This window comes from Trachypithecus francoisi, unplaced genomic scaffold, assembly GCF_009764315.1.
Source record: "Trachypithecus francoisi isolate TF-2019V2 unplaced genomic scaffold, Tfra_2.0 Lachesis_group12, whole genome shotgun sequence".
NCBI classification, from domain to species: domain Eukaryota; kingdom Metazoa; phylum Chordata; class Mammalia; order Primates; family Cercopithecidae; genus Trachypithecus; species Trachypithecus francoisi.
This window is the reverse complement of record NW_022681457.1, coordinates 10167113-10188630: the sequence shown is the minus strand read 5'-3', so window position 1 is coordinate 10188630 and position 21518 is coordinate 10167113. Positions and strand designations below refer to the sequence as shown.

At 48.3% G+C, this 21518-nt stretch overlaps 2 protein-coding genes across 2 annotated transcripts in view; both read right to left on the bottom strand.

Moving 5' to 3' along the window:
* The window catches only part of LOC117093691 (killer cell immunoglobulin-like receptor 3DL3), a 25768-nt gene extending 6515 nt beyond the window's left edge, over nt 1–19253 (bottom strand). Inside the window, exons 1-3 of the mRNA XM_033229207.1 lie at nt 18638–19253; nt 3050–3349; nt 629–922 (exon numbers count right to left, since the gene is read on the bottom strand). Of these exons, the coding sequence (XP_033085098.1) occupies nt 629–922; nt 3050–3349; nt 18638–18647 (604 nt within the window). The 5' untranslated portion in view covers nt 18648–19253. The remainder of the gene's footprint in view (nt 1–628; nt 923–3049; nt 3350–18637) is intronic.
* On the bottom strand, nt 5681–21518 carry LOC117093678 (killer cell immunoglobulin-like receptor 2DL3). Its single transcript, XM_033229133.1, is given in 9 exon segments — nt 5681–6224; nt 6226–6375; nt 6474–6526; nt 6989–7093; nt 11674–11726; nt 15046–15337; nt 16880–17179; nt 19638–19673; nt 21353–21518. Coding segments are annotated over 9 exon segments (1146 nt in total). The 5' UTR covers nt 21387–21518; the 3' UTR covers nt 5681–6101.

The window sequence follows — 21518 nt, the reverse complement described above, 5'->3', positions numbered from 1 at the left end:
GAGCTTGGTGCCCCAGGTAAAGGAATGGGCCTCTTTCCACCTGCCATGTTTTCATCTAGCTTGGAAATCCTGGGAGTCCCGGGAGGCCCTCCCCAAGTCCCCAGAGAAGACTCCCCCACTGAGTCTCCAAGGTGTGGAGGGAGCAGGAGACATCCAGGGTGGAAAATGCCTCCCATCAAGAGACATGGAGGCTCCCCCAACGATGGTTGCATCTGTGCCTCCCACGTGGAAATCACTCTTTGGTGAGATGTGGGGGCTTCTGGAAATGGGGTATGGTGGGCGGCCAATGCTACCTCTAGTCTTTCCAATCTGAGCCTGGCCTTTTATGCTCCTGAGTCAGCACTGATGCTGCTTAGATGTGTCCCATGTAGGCCTCTGTACAAAGACTGGGAAGTGTTTTTTGTGGCCTATGCTCTATCTGCAAGCTTCATGTAGGGTTGCAGTTACCACCCCAAATCCTGATGTGATCTGTCTGCCTTGCTCCGTCTGTCTGCCTGTATGTTTGCTCTGTGTCTTTTCTATCCAGTATCTCTGGCTGACACCCCCATGGCCATCTGAGGTTCCCCTGAACGTGGCCATTGTCGTCCGTCTGAGTCCCACTATTTGGGGAAGAGATTGGTTTCCTCACCTGGGACAGAAACGGGCAGTGGGTCACTCGGGTCTGACCACTCGTAGGGAGAGTCACGGAAAGAGCCGAAGCATCTGTACGTCCCTCCGTGGGTGGCAGGCCCCAGAGGGAAGTCGGTCTGGAATGTTCCATGGACCCTCGGCACTGAAGGGAGCCTCAGTTCATGGGCCTCCCCCTCCCTGGATAGATGGTACATGTCAAAGGAGCTCTGGGAGCTGCAGGACAAGGTCAAGTTCTCTCCTGCGTGAACAGTGGGGCCCGGCTGGACTGAGAGAGAAGGTTTCCCGTATAGACCTGGAAGGAGAAGAGGCAGTTTCCTCAGGGAGGTTCTTCCTTGTCACAGCTCCCTTCACACCTGAGCTGAGAACTCACTCCCTGCTCTATGACCTAATGCTGCTCTATGACCTAGTGCTCTCTCTTTCTCTGTCACCCTCCACCCTGTGTCTCTTCATGTCTGTTTCCTCCTTCCACCTTCTCTCTCTCACCCTCCACCCCGTCTCTCTTCATGTCTATCTCCTCCTTCAACCTTCTCCGTGTCTCTAGGTCTCTGACCTCACTTCCCCATCCCTAGCTATGTTTTTTTTCTTTGTACCATTTTATTGTCTCTGACCCTCCTTGGATTGGTTGACTTGATCTTCCTTTTTCTTTAATTCTGAGTCTCTCACTTTCTGTCTTGTTCAAAACTTTCTGCATATTTCTATTATCTATCTATCTATCTATCATCTATTTAACTATTTGGTGTGTATCTACAAATTATCTATCTATCATCTATATCTATGTATCATCTCTCTATCAATTGACTATCTATGTAGCCATCAATCACCTATTATCTATATCTGTGTATCATCTCTCTCTCTCTGTTACCTATCTGTCTGCCTCTCTATCTCTAAGTATCATGTATCTATCTCTTTGTCTATTTATCATCATCATTATCATCTCTATGTATCATCTACCAATCAATAATCATCTGTGTATCTATAACCTATCTATTATCTATCATCTATGTATTTATCATCTATCTATCCATCTGTCATCTCTCTGTCTCCATCTCCTTGTCTTTCTCTGCCTCTCAGTCTGTCTCGTTGTCTTTGGAATATCTGCAATTCATCCCCCACATCTCCATCTTTCTCTCTCCTTGTGCCTCTCCCTCAGGACTCTGATTTTAGGGCTTTTCTCAGTTCCCTTCCATCACTCTCTCCACTTCTCTGCCCTCTTTTCTCTCTCTCTCTTTTTAAAAATTATACTTTAAGTTTTGGGTTACATGTGCAGACGTGCAGTTTTGTTACATAGGTATATACGTGCACTGGTGGTTTGCTACACCCAACAACCCGTCACCGTCACCTACATTAGGTATTTCTCCTACTGTTATCCATCCCCTAGCCCCTCACCCCCTGACAGGCCCTGGTATGTGATGTTCCCCTCCCTGTGTCCATGTGTTCTCATTCTTCAAGTCCCACTCACGAGCGAGAACATGCGGTGTTTGGTTTTCTGATATACCTAAAGGATTACCAATCATTCTACAATAAAGACACATGCACACATATGTTTATGTCGGCACTATTCAAAATAGCAAAGACTTGGAACCAACCCAAATGTCCATCAATGAGAGACTGGATTAAGATGTGGCACATACACACCATGGAATACTATGTGGCCATAAAAAGGCTGGGTTCATGTCCTTGGCAGGGATGTGGATGAAGCTGGAAACCATCATCCTCGTTTCTCTGTGTTTATGTGGCTGTGACCTTGTCACTCCCCTTCCTCTGGCTCATTCTGTGTGTGTTTATGCCTTTGCTTTTTAATGTCCCTGATTTCTCTCTGTGTCTGTCGGTAATCCTATCATATGTGCGGTTATTTGGAATATGAGCCTCAGAATCCAGTCTGGAGACCCCAAGTGCACAGCACACGGGTTGTTGTTCTGGGGCCATGATATCCTGAGAAGGTTACGGCTCCCCTGAACACGAGGCAGAGGTGTCAGAATGAACACGGCATTTGTAGGTGCCACAAGGTCTGAGGTCCCAGGGCCCAACTAAGGTGAGAAATAAGGGTGTTCTTGGGTTCTCCTGGTAGAGATCACTTTGTGGAAGTAACACAGAGATGAAGCTTCTAACCTGTGCCAGGTCTCTGAACAAAGTCAGCATGGAAGGACGCCTCTGTCTGGGACATGTCTGTCTGTCTCCTTTACTTCTTTCCCTCTTTTCTACCTCCCGGTATGGCTCCTGTGTCTGTCCTCTGTTATGACACCTGGTCTGTACTTGTGTCTCCTGTTTCTCTGTCTCGGTTGGTGCAGACCTCACCAAGTGAATTTCTCTCCATAAGAATCCCACACTCATCTTCCTCATGAACACCTGGGGCTTCCAAGTCCTGGATCATTCACTGTGTGTCCCAGTGACAATGAGAAGAATGTCCGGACACTCTCACCTGTGATCACGATGTCCAGGGGGTCACTGGAGGCTGACCATTCATAGGGGGAGTGAGTAAAAGAACTGTAGCATTGGTAGGTCGCTGCAAGGGCAGGCGTCATGGGACCCGTGGAGATGTTGGCCTTGGAGCCCCCATCATGGAGCTCTCCAACGAGGCATAAGGGGTCCTCAGAGATCCCCTCTCTGTGCAGAAGGAAGTGCTCAAACACGATATCTGACCAACATTGCAGGATGACCGTCTCTCCTGATTTCACCAGGGGACCTGGGAGGGCCCGGAGGGAAGGTTTTCTGTGGACTCCTAGAAAGAGAGGTTGTGAGTTTAGAAGGCGTCTCTCTTCTTCATCCCATCCATGGGACCTGGAATCAGTGAGGCTTCCCCTCCCCGGGTCTGTCTCTCTCCTCCCTCTCTGTGTCTCCGTGTTCTTTTCTGTACCTATAACCCCTGTTGCAGGTGCCTCCATCCGTCATGTTATTTGGCGCCCTGCCTATGCAGTTGACATGCTGACCACATCATGGGAGGGTGATGTACGCAGGTTCTTTCTACCTTGCATGACGCCCAGCAGGCCTCCAGCCAAGAGCAGAAAATGGCTTCCTGGAAATTGTTGTGACTACAATTGCCACCTTGCATCATTCACTATGACCAGCTCAGAACACGTCTCAGATCCAATCTTTCCAACACAAGATGATGGAATTCTGGGTTACATTAAAGACTTTTGATGTACTTTTGTTGTTTTTATCTGAGATTCAAACTCTTCTTCGTGTGTAATATGCAAAATATCTAACAAGTATTATTAACATTGTCAGAATAATTGTGACAAAAAGTCATTCTAATTTTCCTGCTTGAGTTTCTTGTACTAAACCAGTGGCACAAGAAGTGCTTGAATCTGGGAAGCGGAGGTTGCAGTGAGCTGAGCTCGTGCCACTGAACTCCAGCTTGGGTGACAAAGGGAGAGTCTGTCTCAAGAAAGAAAAAAAAAAAAGGAAACTAAATAACCTATAACAACAAACAGAGGACTCAGGTTACCACACTTTAAGGGGTTCTCTAAGGTTATATAAAGTACAACATCCTCATGAGAGGGGATACAGAGAACCACTGGGCAGAAAACTGTGTCTAAAATACATCCGTGGATACACAGCTCCTTTATAGTTGACAAAGGCTGCCATGTGGTTTAAGGTGGAATAGAATATTTTCTCAACAAATAATAGGACCATAGGGTTACAAGTAGGAAAAAATAAATCTGAACTTATCCTCACACTATAAAAACACTTCTTATTTTTTACCTTGTTATTATACATTTTTTATGCTTTATTTATTATTATTATTTTTTGAGATGGAGTCTCACTCTGTCGCCCAGGCTGGAGTGCAGTGGCCTGATCTCAGCTCACTGCAAGCTCCACCTCTCGGGTTTACGCCATTCTCCTGCCTCAGCCTCCCGAGTAGCTGGGACTACAGGCGCCCGCCACCTCGCCTGGCTAGTTTTTTGTATTTTTTTAAGTAGAGATGGGGTTTCACCGGGTTAGCCAGGATGGTCTCGATCTCCTGACCTTGTGATCCATCCGTCTCGGCCTCCCAAAGTGCTGGGATTACAGGCTTGAGCCACCGCGCCCAGCCTTTTATGCTTTATTTTTAAAATTGGCAAATAAAAATTATATACAGTCGTCCTTCACTATTCCTGGGTGATTGGTTCCAGGATCCCCATTCAGATGCCAAAATCTGCAGATGCTCAAGCCTCTTGCATGAAATGGCACAGTGAAGCTGGGCGCGGTGGCTCACGTCTGTAATCCCAACACTTTGGGAGGCTGAGTTGGGTGGATCATGCTGTCAGGAGTTCGAGAACAGCCTGCTCAACATAGTGAAACCCAGTCTCTGCTAAAAATACAAAGACAAAAAATTTACCTGTGCATGGTGGCATGTGCCTGTAATCCTAGCTACCAGGGAGGCTGAGGCAAGAGAATCACTTGAACCTGGGAGGCGGAAGTTGCAGTGAGCTGAGATCGCGCCACTGCACTCCAGCCTGGGTGAGAGAGTGAGACTCCGAAAAACAAACAAACAAACAAAACAAAACAAAAAAACGGCATAGCAATTGCATATAACCCATGCACACCCTCATGTATACATGAAATCATCTCTAGATTATTTATAATTCCTGACACAGCATACGTACCGCTCCATTTGTGTCTGTTCAACATAGTTTTGCTTTTGAAACTTTGTATTTTTTCTCTGAATATTTTGATTTATAGTTGGTTTAATAAACACCTGTAAACCCCACAGATCTGGAGGAGCCAACTGTGTATTTTTAATAAGAAAGATGATGTGTGGATATGTGTCCCTGTGGAGAGGAGACTAACAAGGCCTATGACTCTACAGATGTTTTATCTTGCAATGACTCTGCCAGCTTTCCAGGTGTGCAGAGAGTAAGAATATCACTTGTTCATCTGATTCACGATCCTTGGAACCTCCTATGTGCTACATTTTTGGATGAAATTGGAGTCCTGGAGACGAATCAGGCTCCACCTGCTTCCAGAAGCTCAGAGTCCAGGGGTGAGAACCCAGTGGAGAGCAGATGGGGTTACATGGACATAGTAATGATAACACCGGAAACTTTCGGCAAGAAAAGAGTCACATTACTGAAACCACGAGGGTAGACATGTTTATTTGAAGAAGAGGCAATTACATTGAAATTATTTTAAAAAATTTATAAGTTTTACTGCTGACAGAAGGCTGAAAGATAGTCTGAGGGGAGGTGGAACAGCATGAGGGAAGGTGGAACAGCACATGTCTAAGTGCCGTGTTAAGAGGGAGCCTCTGGTATGTTTGGAATTGTGAGTTCCTCAGTGTGACTGCAGCCTCCAGTAGGACTAGGAAGTAAGCCAGTTAGGTTGGAGAGGTGGGCAGGGGTCAAGTGAAGTGAAGAATTGTGGGCTAAGCAAAGGAGTGTGTTTTCTTTCCAGCAGGCAGTGGGGACCTTAGACATTGGAAAGCAAGGGAGAGGAATGTTCAGATTCGTGGTGTGAGGAAGAGCGATGCTCTAAGATGCAGAGTCACACCTTCAGATTCCTGCTGCTGGTACATTGGAGCTGTCAAGCCGGTTTTGAGACAGGGCTGTTGTCTCCCTAGAAGACCCCTTCAAGGCCTGACGGTGGTGCTCATGGATAGAAGACAACTTTCGATCTGGGCTCAGCATTTGGAAGTTCCATGTACACGCTGGTGTCTGTTGGGGATGTCTTGGGCCTCTGAGAAGGGCGAGTGATTTTTCCCTGTGTGAAAACGCAGTGATCCAACTGTGCGTACGTCACCTCCTGAGGGTCTGGTTCATCAGAGTCCTGGAGAGAGGAAATGTTGAGTGAGGGAGGGGCTCACATTCTTCAGGACTAGTAGGGAATAAGATTGGATCCATGAGGCTGGACCGAGGAGGACCTACCTCTGGATTCACTGCTCTTTCCACTCCGGGCTCTTGGTCCATTACAGCAGAATCTGTAGGAGACAGAAGTGATCAAAACAGCTAGGAAGGCACTTCTGGGTCCTCATTTCTTGTTCAGACTCCAACACATAGGGGGAGGCCATAGGTGCCTGAGGTCTCTCAGTTGCCAACAGCCAGACTCAGACATTCTATCTCTCTTAGTTCAAGGACCCATCCCATGAATAGCTCTCAATTTCCATCCCATTGATTCTGTCTCCGACTTTCTGCCTGTCATAGAACCTTCTCTGGGATGTCAGTGGCTGCAGGAATGTGAGGATACAGTTTAGAATCAGGCAATGGTCTGTGAGCTGAAGGCAGGGACAGGGTGTCTGGTACTCTCTCTAGAAAGCTCTGCCTCTGTGGCTCCTGTCTTGGACCGGGGACCATCCTGCCGGTGAGGAACACACACCTGCGTGCTCCCATCCCGCTTCCCCACTCGGCCCTGAGGTCTGTGGCCTCTGCTTCATGAGACTTACCCTTTTTGTTGGAGCACCAGCGATGAAGGAGAAAGAAGAAGAGGATGGTGAAGAGGATCATGACCACTGAGGTCCCAATCAGAACATGCAGGTGTCTGGGGATACCTGGAGGGAGACGAGGCACCAACAAGAAGCTAATCATAGCATTTCCTCTTTATGGATTGTCTCGCATTTCTTGATTGACAGGTAGCCATATACAATGTCTCTTCAGGACATGCACCCACATGGTGGGAGACCCAGCTTTCTCCTGCTTTCTCAGTTATAACTCTCATAATAACCATAGAATGTGCTGAAGATACAACTGCTTTAGTTTAGATGTTTGACCCCTTGAAACCTCACATTGAAATTTAACCCCCAATGTGGGAGGTTGTGACTCTTGGGAGGTGTTTGGGTCATGGAGGTGGATCCATTGTGAATATATCAATGCTGTCCCACACGACGGGGTTAGCAAGTTCTCCCTCTATTAGTTCCTGGAGAACTGGTTGTTAAACAGAGCTTGGAAACTCCATTGCACCCCTTCCCCTTGCTCTCTCTCTTGCCGTGTGATCTCTGTGGTCTCTGCACACACAGACCCTCCTTCCCTTCTGCCAGAGCGGGAGCAGCCTGAGGTCATTACAAGAAATAGATGCTGGTGCCATGCTTCTAGTACAGCCTGCAGAACTGTGAGGCAAATAAATCGCTTATCTTTAGAAGTTACCTAGGCTCAAGTGTTCTTTTACAGCAGCAAGAATGGACTAAGACATTAGCATCGTGAGATCAGGAGGAATGTCCCAGAACAGCCTGGGCTGTCTTCCTGTTCTTCCTAGAGGAGGACGTCATGCAGTGCTTTAGCTCAGTGCTTCCTGTGGCTCCAGGGTACAAAACCCAGGCTGGGCTGATTTTCAGGTTCCCCCAGATACACTGCACATGGGGTGATTCTATATGTCCTGAGCAGCTTTTCTGAGCCTTGGGGGACTGGCTCACATTGAAATATACGCTTCAGTTGTCACTTGCTGCTTTCGTGTTAGTAATGAACCTGCTTATGTCATGTATTCTCTGTGTGTTCTGTCTCCCTGGAGTGACGGTGAGTGATAGGAACTGGCATAGCCCCAGGTGCAGTACAGGAGGTGTTAAGAGTCTTCTCTGGGAAGACTGGACTGGGAATCATGCACAGTGAATGTGCTTTAGGATTTCTACATGCACAGCACCCTTGACTCAAACAACTTACGTTCTCCAAGAAAAGGAAAGAAAAGTGAAATCAAGATCAAAAACGCGAAGCAGAATTCTCTGACATCAAACAGCCAGGAAATAGCGTTGAAGCCCGTGTGAAACGTGCTACTCTTTGTGATCTCGGGAGTCATATATTAGGTTGCTGTTCTACACGAGAGGCTGGGGGAAGGACAATGTCCTCCACCATCTATTGCTTCAATACAACCTGTCCTTCCGTGGATTGGTAGGAAAGAGGGGCAGGAGCTAGAGCTGGTGCTGATCTCTGATTCCAAGATCTGAACTCACTGCAAGTAGTATTAGTGTTTACCTCTCCATGGTCTATCTGAATCTCCACAGGTGATTGGAAGTAGGGGTAAGGTGGGGGATTTGGGTGAGGGGGCCAGCATTTTGCGATGAGCAGAGCACTTCCTCTATTCCAGGACCTGTGCTGGTGGGTTCAGGGAGCTTTCATATTTTCTATATGATCTCACGCTCACAGAAAGCAAATGGGGAAGAGGTTTTAGGCTGATTGCCTAATGGATAAGATAAAGGATCAAAGAAGTAATTATAGAGAAATAGAAAAATAATGACGGTAATCCAGGTGCCATTGTCACTCGTTTGTGTTACATTATATTTATGCATTTCTTTTTTTTTTTTTTTTTTTGAGGCGGAGTCTTGCTCTGTCGCCCAGGCTGGAGTGCAGTGGCCAGATCTCAGCTCACTGCAAGCTCCGTCTCCCGGGTTCCCGCCATTCTCCTGCCTCAGCCTCCCAAGTAGCTGGGACTACAGGCGCCCGCCACCTCGCCCGGCTAGTTTTTTGTATATTTAGTAGAGACGGGGTTTCACTGTGTTCGCCAGGATGGTCTCGATCTCCTGACCTTGTGATCCGCCCGTCTCGGCCTCCCAAAGCGCTGGGATTACAGGCTTGAGCCACCGCGCCCGGCCCTATTTATGCATTTCTTAATTTTATTCTTTGAGACGGAGTCTCCTTGAGTCACCCAGGTTGGAGTGCAGTGATGTGATCTCGACTCACTGCAACCTCCACCTCCTGGGTTGAAGTCATTCTCCTGCTTCCTCCTCCAGAGTAGGAGCTGGGATTACAGGCATGCACCACCATGTTCAGCTAATATTTGTATTTTTATTAGAGATAGGGTTTCACCATGTTGGCCAGGCTGGTCTTGAACTCCTGACTTCATGGAATCCACCTGCCTTGGCCTCCTGCAGTGCTGGGTTAGAGGCATGGGCAACCGTTCACAGCCTTGTATATTATGCTGTAATAGGTCCCTTCATTTCCACCACCCCTCATCTATCTGTCACTCCTCTGCCAGGTATTGATTTACGTGTAGGAGGAATAAATCTCAGAAAGAATTTAATTAAGCAAGGATTAAACAACTAGGAAAATCAAACCCAGCGAGTCCTCCCTGCAGATGATTCTACCTCACAAACATATCTTATATCCATGTCCTTCATTCATTTAGTGTCTAAATCAGCACCACGTTTCACCAGTGGGGCGGAAATCGCCTTTTCCACGGTCTCCTAGACTCCAGTTACGCACCTGGGCCTCCCTTATTTTCATGTCAGTCACTATTAATCATGTAGGGATTCCTAGCTACCCTGAGGTGAATCCAATGGCTGTGAGTATAAAACACACACTCCTTGTTCCTCCTTAGTTTCCTGCGTACCCAGTGTGCTGTCCTCTCTCTCCAGTGGTCTTGTAATTCTCCCAGCATTTCAGGCAGAGCCTGAAAATTTCTCAGCATTTCAGGTAGAGCCTCTTCCTTCCACATAAGATTGTTTTTACCTTTGTGCCTTCAAGGCTGACAGTTGTGTGTGGAAAATCCTTCCGCCAGTCTTTCAGGGATTCAATCCATTTTTTTCATTAATGTCACAAATATCTGATTAGTGAGACCTTCTCTGTCACCCAAAATTATACACTCAGCATTATCTATTATTTATTTTAAATTCCGACTGGGCACAGTGGCTCACACCTGTAATCCCAGTACTTTGGGAGGCTGAGACGGTCGGATCACTTGAGGTTGGGAGTTTCAGACAAGCTTGGCCAACATGGTGAAACAGCCTCTTTACAAAAAATATACAAAAAGAATTAGCTGGGCGTGGTGGTGGTTGCCTGTAATCCCAGCTACTCGAGAGGCTGAGGCAGGAGAATCACTTGAATCCAGGAGGCAGAGGTTGCAGTAAGCAGAGATCGTGCCACTGCACTGTAGCCTGGAAGACAGAGGGAGACTGTCTTGATAAACGAACAAGCAAATAGATTTCTTGCACAGATGCTTTCCAATGGATCATTCATTTATTGGTCCACTTGTGCATTCATTTTCTGCCCTCCTATTTAACCATCTGCAAGATCAGTGTCCCAAGAGCAGAGGCCAAGTGCATCTTGCTTCCTGTTTATGGAAGGCAGGAGAATGCTGTCCCACTCCAAAATGTCCCTGTCCTAGCCTCCATAGCTTGTGAATACGTTATTTTACATGGAAAGGAGGAATGAAGATTGCAGACAGAATTACGGTTGCTAATCAGCTGAACTTAAGACAAGGGTATCCTGGATGATTTCAGGGAGATTATGATGGATTTTCATCTTGGTGAACCCAATCGAATCCCCAAGTTTTCCAAAGATGAAGAAGAAGGGAGAGCAGCATTCAGAGAAAGAAGTGTGGTAAGGAAGAAGAGTCTGAGTGATGCCATGTGAGTTGTGACCAGTCTTTGTGGGTTTTGAAGAAGGAGGAAGGGGACCAGGAGCCAAGGAATGTGGGAGCCTCTAGAAGCTGGGACAAGTGAGAAGCAAATTCTTGCCTGGAACCTTCAGAGGGAAGGCAGCCTTGCTGTCATCTGATTTTAGCCCAGTGAGATGCATTTCATCCTTTGAGCTACAGCACTGTAAGATAATTAAAAAACCGTTTTGTTTTCACCCACGAATCTTGTGGAAATTTGTTATGGCAACAGTAGGAAAGGATTCTAACTGCACAGCCTGAGCATGGGGCCATGGCTGAATGAGTCAGTGAGTTGAAGTGTTCATGCATGAGCTCTGTTCTTTGTTACTGCAAGGCTCTTGCTCTGCTGAGTCAGCCAGGGTTGCCTCATGACCAACAGGAACTCATTCCTTGGCAAGTGGAACTTCTCTAAAACCCCTCGCCCTCATCAGCTGTTCCCTTCCCTTCCCTCTTTCAAGCCCCCAGGAATTTATCCTCCAGTTAGGAATTCAGGGAGAACAAACACTGCATTTTTCCTGAGAAGGATGTCAGATTGGCAGTCATTCTTCTAGCTTGTAGGAGGTCTCATCTCCATAAAATTAGAGATTAAGAGATTTCACTGAGCCCTGTGTTGGGCCCAGATCCCTTTCACTGTTGAAGTATCTGGAGTTTGGAGATGGTGGAAGACAGGCGCACAATGTCAGAGCTGCGAGATGCTGACTCAACGCCTGAATCCAAGGCTTCCATCTTCCCAGGTTTCCAAAAGCAGATATAAGAGGGTTCTGTACTCACCAGTTTTGGAACTTGGTTCAGTGGGTGAAGGCCAACCATTTGAAGGGTTCCCTAGAACACGAGACAGGAGAGAGGTGAGGAAATGAGGCTGCCTGTCCTCTACTCAACGGAAATCTTTGAGGTTGGTTCATGGCCAACACTCTGTTATTTAATATTGGGCCCTGGGAATCCTGGGATCCTTTTCTCCATAATGTTTGTATGTGATGCCCACTGTCTTGAGAGTTCAAGGTATAAAAAGAAAGCAGGAGCATCACTCTACCTGATCTAAAAATATGTTACAGAGCTGTAGTAAGCAAAACAGCATGACGTTGGCATAAAGAAAGGCACATAGAACAACGGAGCAGAATGAAGAACACAGATATAATCCATGCATTTACATCCAACGGTTTTTTTTTCCTTTCCTCTTTCGAGATGGAATCTCGCTCTGTCACCCAGGCTGGAGTGCAGAGGTACAATCTCGGTTCACTGCAACCTCAGCCTCCCGGGTTCAATCAATTCTTTTGCCTCAAACTCCTGGGTAGTGGTATTACAGGCGCTGACCACCATGCTCAGCTAATTTTTGTATTTTTAGTACAGACGATGTTTCACCATGTAGGCCAGGCTGATCTTGAACTCCTGGCCTCAGGTGATCCACCTGCCTTGGCCTCCCAAAGTGCTGGAATTGCAGGTGTGAACCACCGTGCCCAGCCTATCCGATGGACTTTGACAAAGGTGCCAAGAACTTACAATCAGGAAAGGACAGACTTTTTAATACACCATGCAGGGAAAACTGGATATCTACATGCAGAGGAATGAAACTGCACCTCTACCTCTCACCATACACAAAAATCAAATGAAAATGAATTAAAGATGTGAGTCTAAGACTGAACCTATGAAACACGTAGAAGAAAGTCTTGGGGAAATGCTCCAGGACATTTGTCTGAGGAAAGACATTTTGTTTAAAACCTTAAAAACACAAGTAATCAAAGCAAAAAATAGACCATTGGGATTACATCAAACTAAGCAGCTTCTGCACTGCAAAACAAGCAACCAACAAAGTGAAGAGACAACCCACAGAATGGGAGCAAATATGTGCAAACTATGCATCTGAGATGGGATTAATAACTAGAAATATGATATAAACGTCATGCACATGTACCCTAGAACTTAAAGTATAATAAAAAAAAAAATAAAAAATAAAAAAAAAGAAGCTTAGACAACTCAACAAAATGATTTAATTAAAAAGGAGCAAAAGACCTGAAATTTCCCCGCATATGAAAAAGTGCTCAATATCACTTATCATTAGAAAAATGCAAATTAAAATCAAAGTGAGTTGTCATCTCACCCCATTAAAATGGCTTTTAGGCCGGGCGTGGTGGCTCACGTCTATCATCCTAGCACTTTGAGAGCCTGAGGTGGGCGAATCACCTGAGGTCGGGAGTTTGAGACCAGCCTGACCCACGTGGAGAAGCACTGTTTCTACTAAAAATGCAAAAATTAGCTGGGCGTGGTGGCGCATTCCTGTAATCTCAGCTATTCGGGAGGCTGAGGCAGGAGAATCACTTGAACCCGGGAGGTAGAGGTTGCGGTGAGCCAAGATCGCGCCACTGCACTTCAGCCTGGGTGACAAGAGCAAAACTCCATCTCAAAATAAATAAAATAAAATAATAAAATAAAATGACTTTTAGCTGCAAGACAGGCAAAACAAATGCTGGCAAGGTGGTAGAGAAAGGAGAACCCTGGTACCCTGTTGGTAGGAGTGTAAATTAGTACAGCCATCACGGAGAAGACTATGGAAGTCCTTTAAATAACTAAAAGGAGATTGGGTGCAGTGGCTCCCACCTGTAATCCCAGCACTTTGCGAGACTGAGGCGGGCACCTCACTTGAGGTCAGGAGTTTGAGAGCAGCCTGGCCAACATGGGGAAACCCCATCTGTACTAAAAAGCACAAAAAGGAGCCAGGCATGGTGGCATGCACCCGTAATCCCAGCTACTAGGGAGGCTGAGGCAGGAAAGTCGTTTGAACCCAGAAGGTGGAGGTTGCAATGAAGCAAGATCACATCACTTGAACTCCAGCCTGGGCACAGAGGGAAACTGTCTCAAAAACAAAAACAAAAACAACAAACGAAAAACTATAAAGAGAACTTTCGTAGTATCCAGCAATTTCCCTACTGGGTTTATATCCAAAGGAAAGGAAATCAGTATATTGAAGTGATATCTACACTCGTATGATTGGTCCAGCACTGTTCACAGTAACCAAGACGTAGAGACAACCTACCTGCCCATCAGTGGATGAATGGATAGAGAGAATGTGGTACATCCACACAGTGGAGACTACTTATCCATAGAGACAATACCATCCTGACATTTACAGCCACATGGATGGAACTGGAGCTCATTACAAAGATTCCATTTCTCACCCATAGGCGGGAGCTAAAATGTGGATCTCAGGAAGGTAGAGAGTAGAATGGTGGCTACCAGAGGCCAGGAAGAAAAGGGAGGAGGGTTAAAAAATATATATATACACACACACATATATATATACACATATACACACACATATATATACACACACATATATGTATACACACACACACACGTAAATATATAAATGTATTTATGACCACTAGACTTTACACCTAAAAATGGTAAAGGTGGCTGGGCATGGTGGCTTACACCTGTAATCCCAGCACTTCGGGAGGCTGAGGCGGGCGGATCACGTGGTCAGGAGTTTGAGACCAACCCGACCAATATGGTGAAACCCTGTCTCTACTAAAAATACAAAAAATCAGCCTGGCGTGGTGGTGCATGCCTGTAGTACCGGCTACTCAGGTGGCTGAGGCAGGAGAATCGCTTGAACCCAGGAGGGGGAGGTTGCAGTGAGCCGAGATTGCGCCACTGCACTCCAGCATAGGGGACAGAGCGAGACTCCGCCTCAAAAAAAAAATGTTAAAAGTGGTAAACTATATAGGTCTATTTAACCTCAATAAATGATTTTTCAAACAAAGAGAAAACGGCCCTAGAGGTTGCTGGTGATGATATCTCTGTGTGGGTGAGAGGCCGGGATGGGCTTCTGGGAGATGGGTAAGGTTGAGGGGCTGAGGGAACCTCTGATCTCCCCAAACTGAGCCCAGTCTCCCTCCTCTGGGTCTGTCTTGACCGCTTTCTCCATCTGCCTGGGTGCCTGGAGCGCTGACTGCAGACCACCACGCAGGCCATGCAGGAGGGTTTGGAGGTGCCCTCTCTGCCATCCTGCGCCCTGATTCCCCCCTCACACCCAGGCTTCGTCTTCTCTCTGCATCTGTCCATCCCTCTCTCCATCATCAGCAGGAAGCTCCTCAGCTATGGCTCCAGGATCATAAGACATGGGACAGACATGGGGTTTCCTCAGCTGTGACCGAAACGGGCAGTGGGTCACTCGGGTCTGACCACTCGAAGGGTGGGGCACGGAAAGAGCCGAAGCATCTGTAGGTTCCTCCATGGGTCGCAGGGCCCAGAGGGAAGTCGGCCTGGAATGTTCTATGGACACTGGGCACTGCGGGGAGCCTAAGTTCACGGGCCTCCCCCTCCCTGGATAGATGGTACATGTCAAATGAGCTCTGGGAGCTGCAGGACAGGGTCACGTTCTCTCCTGCACGAACTGTGGGGCCCGGCTGGGCTGAGAGAGAAGGTTTCCCGTATAGACCTGGAAGGAGAAGAGGCAGTTTCCTCAGGGAGGTTCTTCCTTGTCACAGCTCCCTTCACACCTGAGCTGAGAACTCACTGCACTGGCTCTATGACCTAATGCTCTCTCTGTCTCTCATCCTCTACCCCTGTCTCTTTTCAGGTCTGTTTCCTCCTTCCACCTTCTCTGTCTCTCTAGGTCTCCGACCTCACTTCCCCATCCCAAGGTGCGTTTTCCCTTTGTGTATTGTTTTATTCTCTCTGACTTTCCTTGGATTTGTTGATTTGATGTTACTTTTTATTAATTCTACGTTTCTCACTTTGTGTCCTGTTCATGACTTTCTACATATTTCTATACGTTATGTATTGGTCTATTTATCTATTCAGTGTCTATCTATAAATTATCTGTCATCTATATGTATGTATCATCTATTTATCTATCAATTGTCTATCTATCCATCAATCATCTGTTTTCTATATCTATGTATCATCTCTCTCTCTCTCTCTGATTTCTCTCTCTGTCTGCCTCTCTGTCTCTCCCCATGTATCATCTACTTATCTATCTTCATCATCATCATCTCTATATATCATCTATTAATCAATGAAACAAGCAATCATCATCTATGTATCTATAACCTATCTATTATCTATCACCTAACTATTTATCATCTATCTATATCTATCTATCCATCTATCATCTGTTTTTCTCTGCCTCTTGGTCTCTCTGGTTCTCTTTGGAATCTCTGTAATTCATCCCCACATCTCCCTTTCTCTGTCCTTGGGCCTCTCTGTCAGGACTCTAATTTTGGTGCTTTTCTCTGCTCCCTTCCATCATTCTCTCCACTTCTCTGCCCTCTTTTCTCTTTATGTGTCTGTGAGTCTCTCAATCCCCTTCTTCTGGCTCATTCTGTGTGTGTTGATACCTTTGCTTTTTGATGTCCCTGATTTCTCTCTATGTTTCTCAGCAATCCTATCATATGTGGGGTTATGTGGAATATGAGCCTCAGAATCCAGTGTGGGGACCCCAAGTCCACACAGCATACAGGGGTTGGTGTTCTGGGGCATGATATCCTGGGATGATGACTCTCCACTGCACGGAAGGCAGAGGTGTCAGAATCAACACAGCATCTGTAGGTGCCACAAGGCCTGAGGCCACAGGGGCTGACTCAGGACAGACATATGGGTGTCTTTGGGTTCTCCTGGTAGAGAACACATTGTGGAGGTAAAACAGAAATGAAACTTCTAACCTGTGCCAGGTCTCTGAACAAAGTCAGCATGGAAGGACGCCTCTCTCTGGGACATGTCTGTCTGTCTGGGTGTCTCCTTTACCTCTTTCTGTCTTTTCTAACTCTCTGTATGGCTCCTGTGTCTGTCCTCTGTTATGACACCTGGTCTGTGCTTGTGTCTCCTGTTTCTCTGTCTCTGTTGGTACAGACCTCAGCAAGTCTGTCTCTCTCCATAAGAATCCCATGCACATTTTCCTTACAACCACCTGGGCCTCCAAGTCCAGGATCATTCACTCTGTTTCCCAGTGACAATGAGAAGAATGTCCTGACACTCTCACCTGTGATCACGATGTCCAGGGGGTCACTGGGGGCTGACCATTCATAAGGGGAGTGAGTAAAAGAACCGTAGCATTGGTAGGTCCCTGCCAGGGCAGGTGTCACTGGACTGATGGAGACATTGGCCTTGGAGCCCCCATCATGGAGGTCTCCGATGAGATGCAAGGGCTCCTCAAACTTCCCCACTTGGTGCAGAAGGAAGTGCTCAAACTTGATATCTGACCAGCACTGCAGGATGACCGTCTCTTCTGATTTCACCAGGGGACTTGGGAGGGCCAGGAGGGAAGGTTTTCTGTGGACTCCTAGGAATAGAATTTGTGAGTTTAGAAGGTGTCTCTCTTTTTCATCTCATCCACAGGACCCAGAATGAGTGAGGCTTCCCCTCCCTGGCGTCTGTCTCTCTCCTTCCTGTCTGTGTCTCCATGTTCTTTTCTGTGCCCTTAACTCCCAGTTCAGGTCCTTCCATCTGTCTCCCTCCCTCTTCTCTGTCTCTCTGTCTCTAGTAGCCCCTGATTCCCTTCCCACTGGGCTCAGCCTCATCTCTTGGGCTGCTGTATCTATTTTGCACTAATCTCTTTCCGGCTGTCTACGTGGGGGTGGAAGAGGAACCAGGACAGGCTGCAAGTCCAGGCTCTTAGCAGCCTGGTTCAATCTCTTTTGGACACATTGGAGTCCCTGGCAGGAGGTATGAACTCATCAGTAAGGCAGGTACCAGTGTCCACACACCCTGTTCCTGGTGGCGACTGGGAGCCGCTCTTGCCATCTCTGTGCCTTCTCCATGGTGCCAGCTTCCATAGCGTGGTTCCTGGTGCTGGTTTGAGGACTATCAACCCCTCCCTATGTGGATCGAACCTGGTGGTGGCATCAGCGTCCCACCCTTGCTGATCTTGGGGTTGCCAACCTTTTCCTTGTTTGGCTTCTTTAATTAATTAATTAATTAATTTTGGAGAGAGAGTCTCACTCCTTCACCCAGGCTGGAGTGAAGTGGTGTGGTCTCGGCTTACTGCAACCTCTGCCTCCTGGGTTTAAGCGATTCTCCTGCCTCAGCCTCCCGAGTCGCTAGGATTACCTGTGCCCGCCACCACGCCCGGCTATCCTTGGGCCGTTTCTTAACTTGCCCATGACCTGGATTCCAGTGTTGGTTTCCTGTTGCCGCTGTAGAAAATTATCAGAAGCAAGGCAGCAGGAGAGAACACACCGACCCCTTCCACTTCTGGAGACAGAAATCGGACCCTGTTTTTCCTGGGCTAAAATCAAGGCATCTGCAGGGCTGCGTTCCCTCTGGCGACTCAGGGGAGAATCAGTTCCTTGACTTTTTCAGACTCTATAGGTCACCTGCATTGGTGGCTCATGGGCTTCCTACACCTTCAAAGCGGATGGAGTCTCCCACGACGCTGCTCTAATCCCCACTCTCCTCATCCTTCTCCTCTTGTGTGGTCTCTTGTGATTACACTGAGCCCAGCGGGACAGTCCAGGCCGTCTCCCCATCTCAAGGTTAACTCATCAACAACCAGACCTCCGTCTTCCCCTTCAGTCCCCTGCCCTATAGCATAAAGAGTCACAGGCTCCAGGGATAAGAATGTAGTTGTCATTGGGGACAATCACTCTTCCCACCACAGCACCGATTTCCATGTATTCAATCCCCCTTTACCCCAAATAAAGTCAGGGCCTGGGTGACCAAATCCTGACGGACACCCCCAGCAGAAGCTCTGGGATTCGGGAGGTGGGACAAGGAGAAGCCCAGACAGGAGCTCTCTGACCTGTGACCATGATCACCAGGGGGTTGCTGGGAACCCACCACCCATTGGGGGAGTGTGGGTGTGAATCCGGACATCTGTAGGTCCCTGCATGTCTGGGATCAAAGTGCCCATGAGGAAGCTGTTCCAGAATATTCTGTTGTAGAGCTCAAGGACAGGCACCCCATCTTCCTTGTACAGACTGACGTTGTTAAACCCAAGATAAGAGTGACACCGAAGAGTCACATGTCCTGGAGGCACCGCAGTGCTGGGTCAGGCCGACAGCAAGGGCTTGTCCTGACCACCTTGGGGAGAAGGAGGCACCACCTTAGAGAGGAGGAGCCGCCCCTCCCTTCCTGTGCTCAGAAGATTCTCCTCGCGTTCCACGTTTCTATGGCTCTTACCACACCTGGGTGCCCAGGGCTAAAGGAAGGACCCATCCCGCAAAGACATGGTGTCTCCCTGCAACAAAGTGTTCGCTGAGAACTTTGAGCAAGTGCTGAGTAAGCGACTCCTAGATTTTAATACTGCAAGATGACTCACATAAAACAACACAAGGTAGACATGGGGTGGAGGGCATGTCCTTTGTGAATGGAATATCAGCCGACGCCTGAACGAAAATAAACAGCTGAGCCCCCATCAGCGGATTTGGAATGTCAGGGCCATGGCTGTGGTTTCCCCACCTCTTCTGGTAGAATGACAGCAGCCACACTGCAGCCCTGACCGTCATGGAAACACTCAAGTGTGTGAGTAACACCTATGTCCTCAGAGGACCTGCTATTCCTAGCACTTCCCCCCTCCACACTCCAGCTTTGAGCACCCCAGTCTCACCCTGGTCCCCACAGAACTTGACTCTGCCAAGGGAAAGAAAGGCTGGGGAGGGCGAGGTCAGAACTGTGGGCTGAGTATCCGAGCGTCCCTTCTTCCTAGTTTATGAGAGACTCCCGGACAGGACTTCCCTCCTGTTTCAGGAAAATCCTCTTACGTGGAGAGAGGACACCCTAACGTTTGGGGAAGGACTCACCGTCATGTGGCCAGGCCCTCTGCAGCAAGAAGGACCCTGGAAAGAAAGATCATGATGGACGATCCATTGCAGGAAAACCAGGCCTCCCTTGCTGCCCCCACTAGACTGTGAGTCTTGGCAGCCAGGCTTTTCCTGGGCTGAAGGTAAACTCACACTCACTGCCTACCTGCCCCCAAGAACAGGGCTCTCAGCTGTGCAGAGACTCAGCCTCCAGGCCCAGATCTCCACTCCAGGTCCATATCTCCACTCTAGGCCCATAGTTCCATCCCAGGCCCATATCTCCACTCCAGGCCCATATCTCCATTCCAGGCCCATAACTCCACGCCAGACCCATATCTCCACTCCTGGCCCATAACTCCACGCCAGACCCATATCTCCACTCCTGGCCCATAACTCCACGCCAGACCCATATCTCCACTCCTGGCCCAGATCTCCATGCCAGATCCATATCTCCACTGGCCCATATCTCCACTCCAGGCTCATATCTCCACTCCAGGCCGAAATCTCCACTCCTGGCCCATATCTCCACTCCAGGCTCATATCTCCACTTCAGGCCCACATCTCCATTTCAGGCCCATTACTCCACCTGTAGGCCCGTATAGCCACTCCAGGCCAAGATCTCCACTCCAGACCCATAACTCCATCTCTAGACCCATATCTCCACCTCTAGGCCCAAATCTCCACTCCAGGCCCATCACTCCACCTCTAGGCCCGTATATCAACTCCAGGCGAGATCTCCACTCCAGGACCATATCTCCACTCCAGGCCCAGATTTCCACTCCAGGCTGAGATCTCCACTCCAGGACCATATCTCCACTCCAGGCCCAGATTTCCACTCCAGGCTGAGATCTCCACTCCAGGACCGTATCTCCACTCCAGGCCCATAACTCCATCTCTAGACCCATATCTCCACTCCAGGCCCATAACTCCACGCCAGACCCATATCTCCACTCCTGGCCCATAACTCCACGCCAGGCCCATATCTCCACTCCTGGCCCAGATCTCCATGCCAGATCCATATCTCCACTGGCCCATATCTCCACTCCAGGCTCATATCTCCACTCCAGGCCTGGATCTCCTCCCCAGGCCCATATCTCCACTCCAGGCCTGTATCTCCACTCCAGGCCCATATCTCCACTCCAGTCCCATATCTTCATTCCAGGCCCATATTTCCACTCCAGGCCCATATCTCCACTCCAGGCCGAAATCTCCACTCCAGGCCTATATCTCCACTCCAGGCTCATATCTCCACTTCAGGCCCACATCTCCATTTCAGGCCCATTACTCCATCTGTAGGCCCGTATAGCCACTCCAGGCCAAGATCTCCACTCCAGACCCATAACTCCATCTCTAGACCCATATCTCCACCTCTAGGCCCAAATCTCCACTCCAGGCCCATCACTCCACCTCTAGGCCTGTATATCCACTCCAGGTCGAGATCTCCACTCCAGGACCATATCTCCACTCCAGGCCCAGATTTCCACTCCAGGCTGAGATCTCCACTCCAGGACCGTATCTCCACTCCAGGCCCATAACTCCATCTCTAGACCCATATCTCCACTCCAGGCCCAGATCTCCACTCCAAACCCATATCTCCACTCCAGGCCCATAACTCCACCTCTAGACCCATATATCCACCTCTAGGCCCATATCTCCACCTCTGGGCCCAGATCTCCACCCAGCGCTCCCTCCGTCGATTCCCTTCCAGGACTCACCAACACACGCCACGCTGACGACCATGAGCGACATGGTGCTGCCGGTGCAGACAGGCGGCCGCGCCCCAGCTCAGCTCAGCAGTGCACAGGATGTTATGTGGCGTCCTGCCCATGCAGTTGACATGCTGACCACATCATGGGAGGGTGACGTACGCAGGCTCTTCCT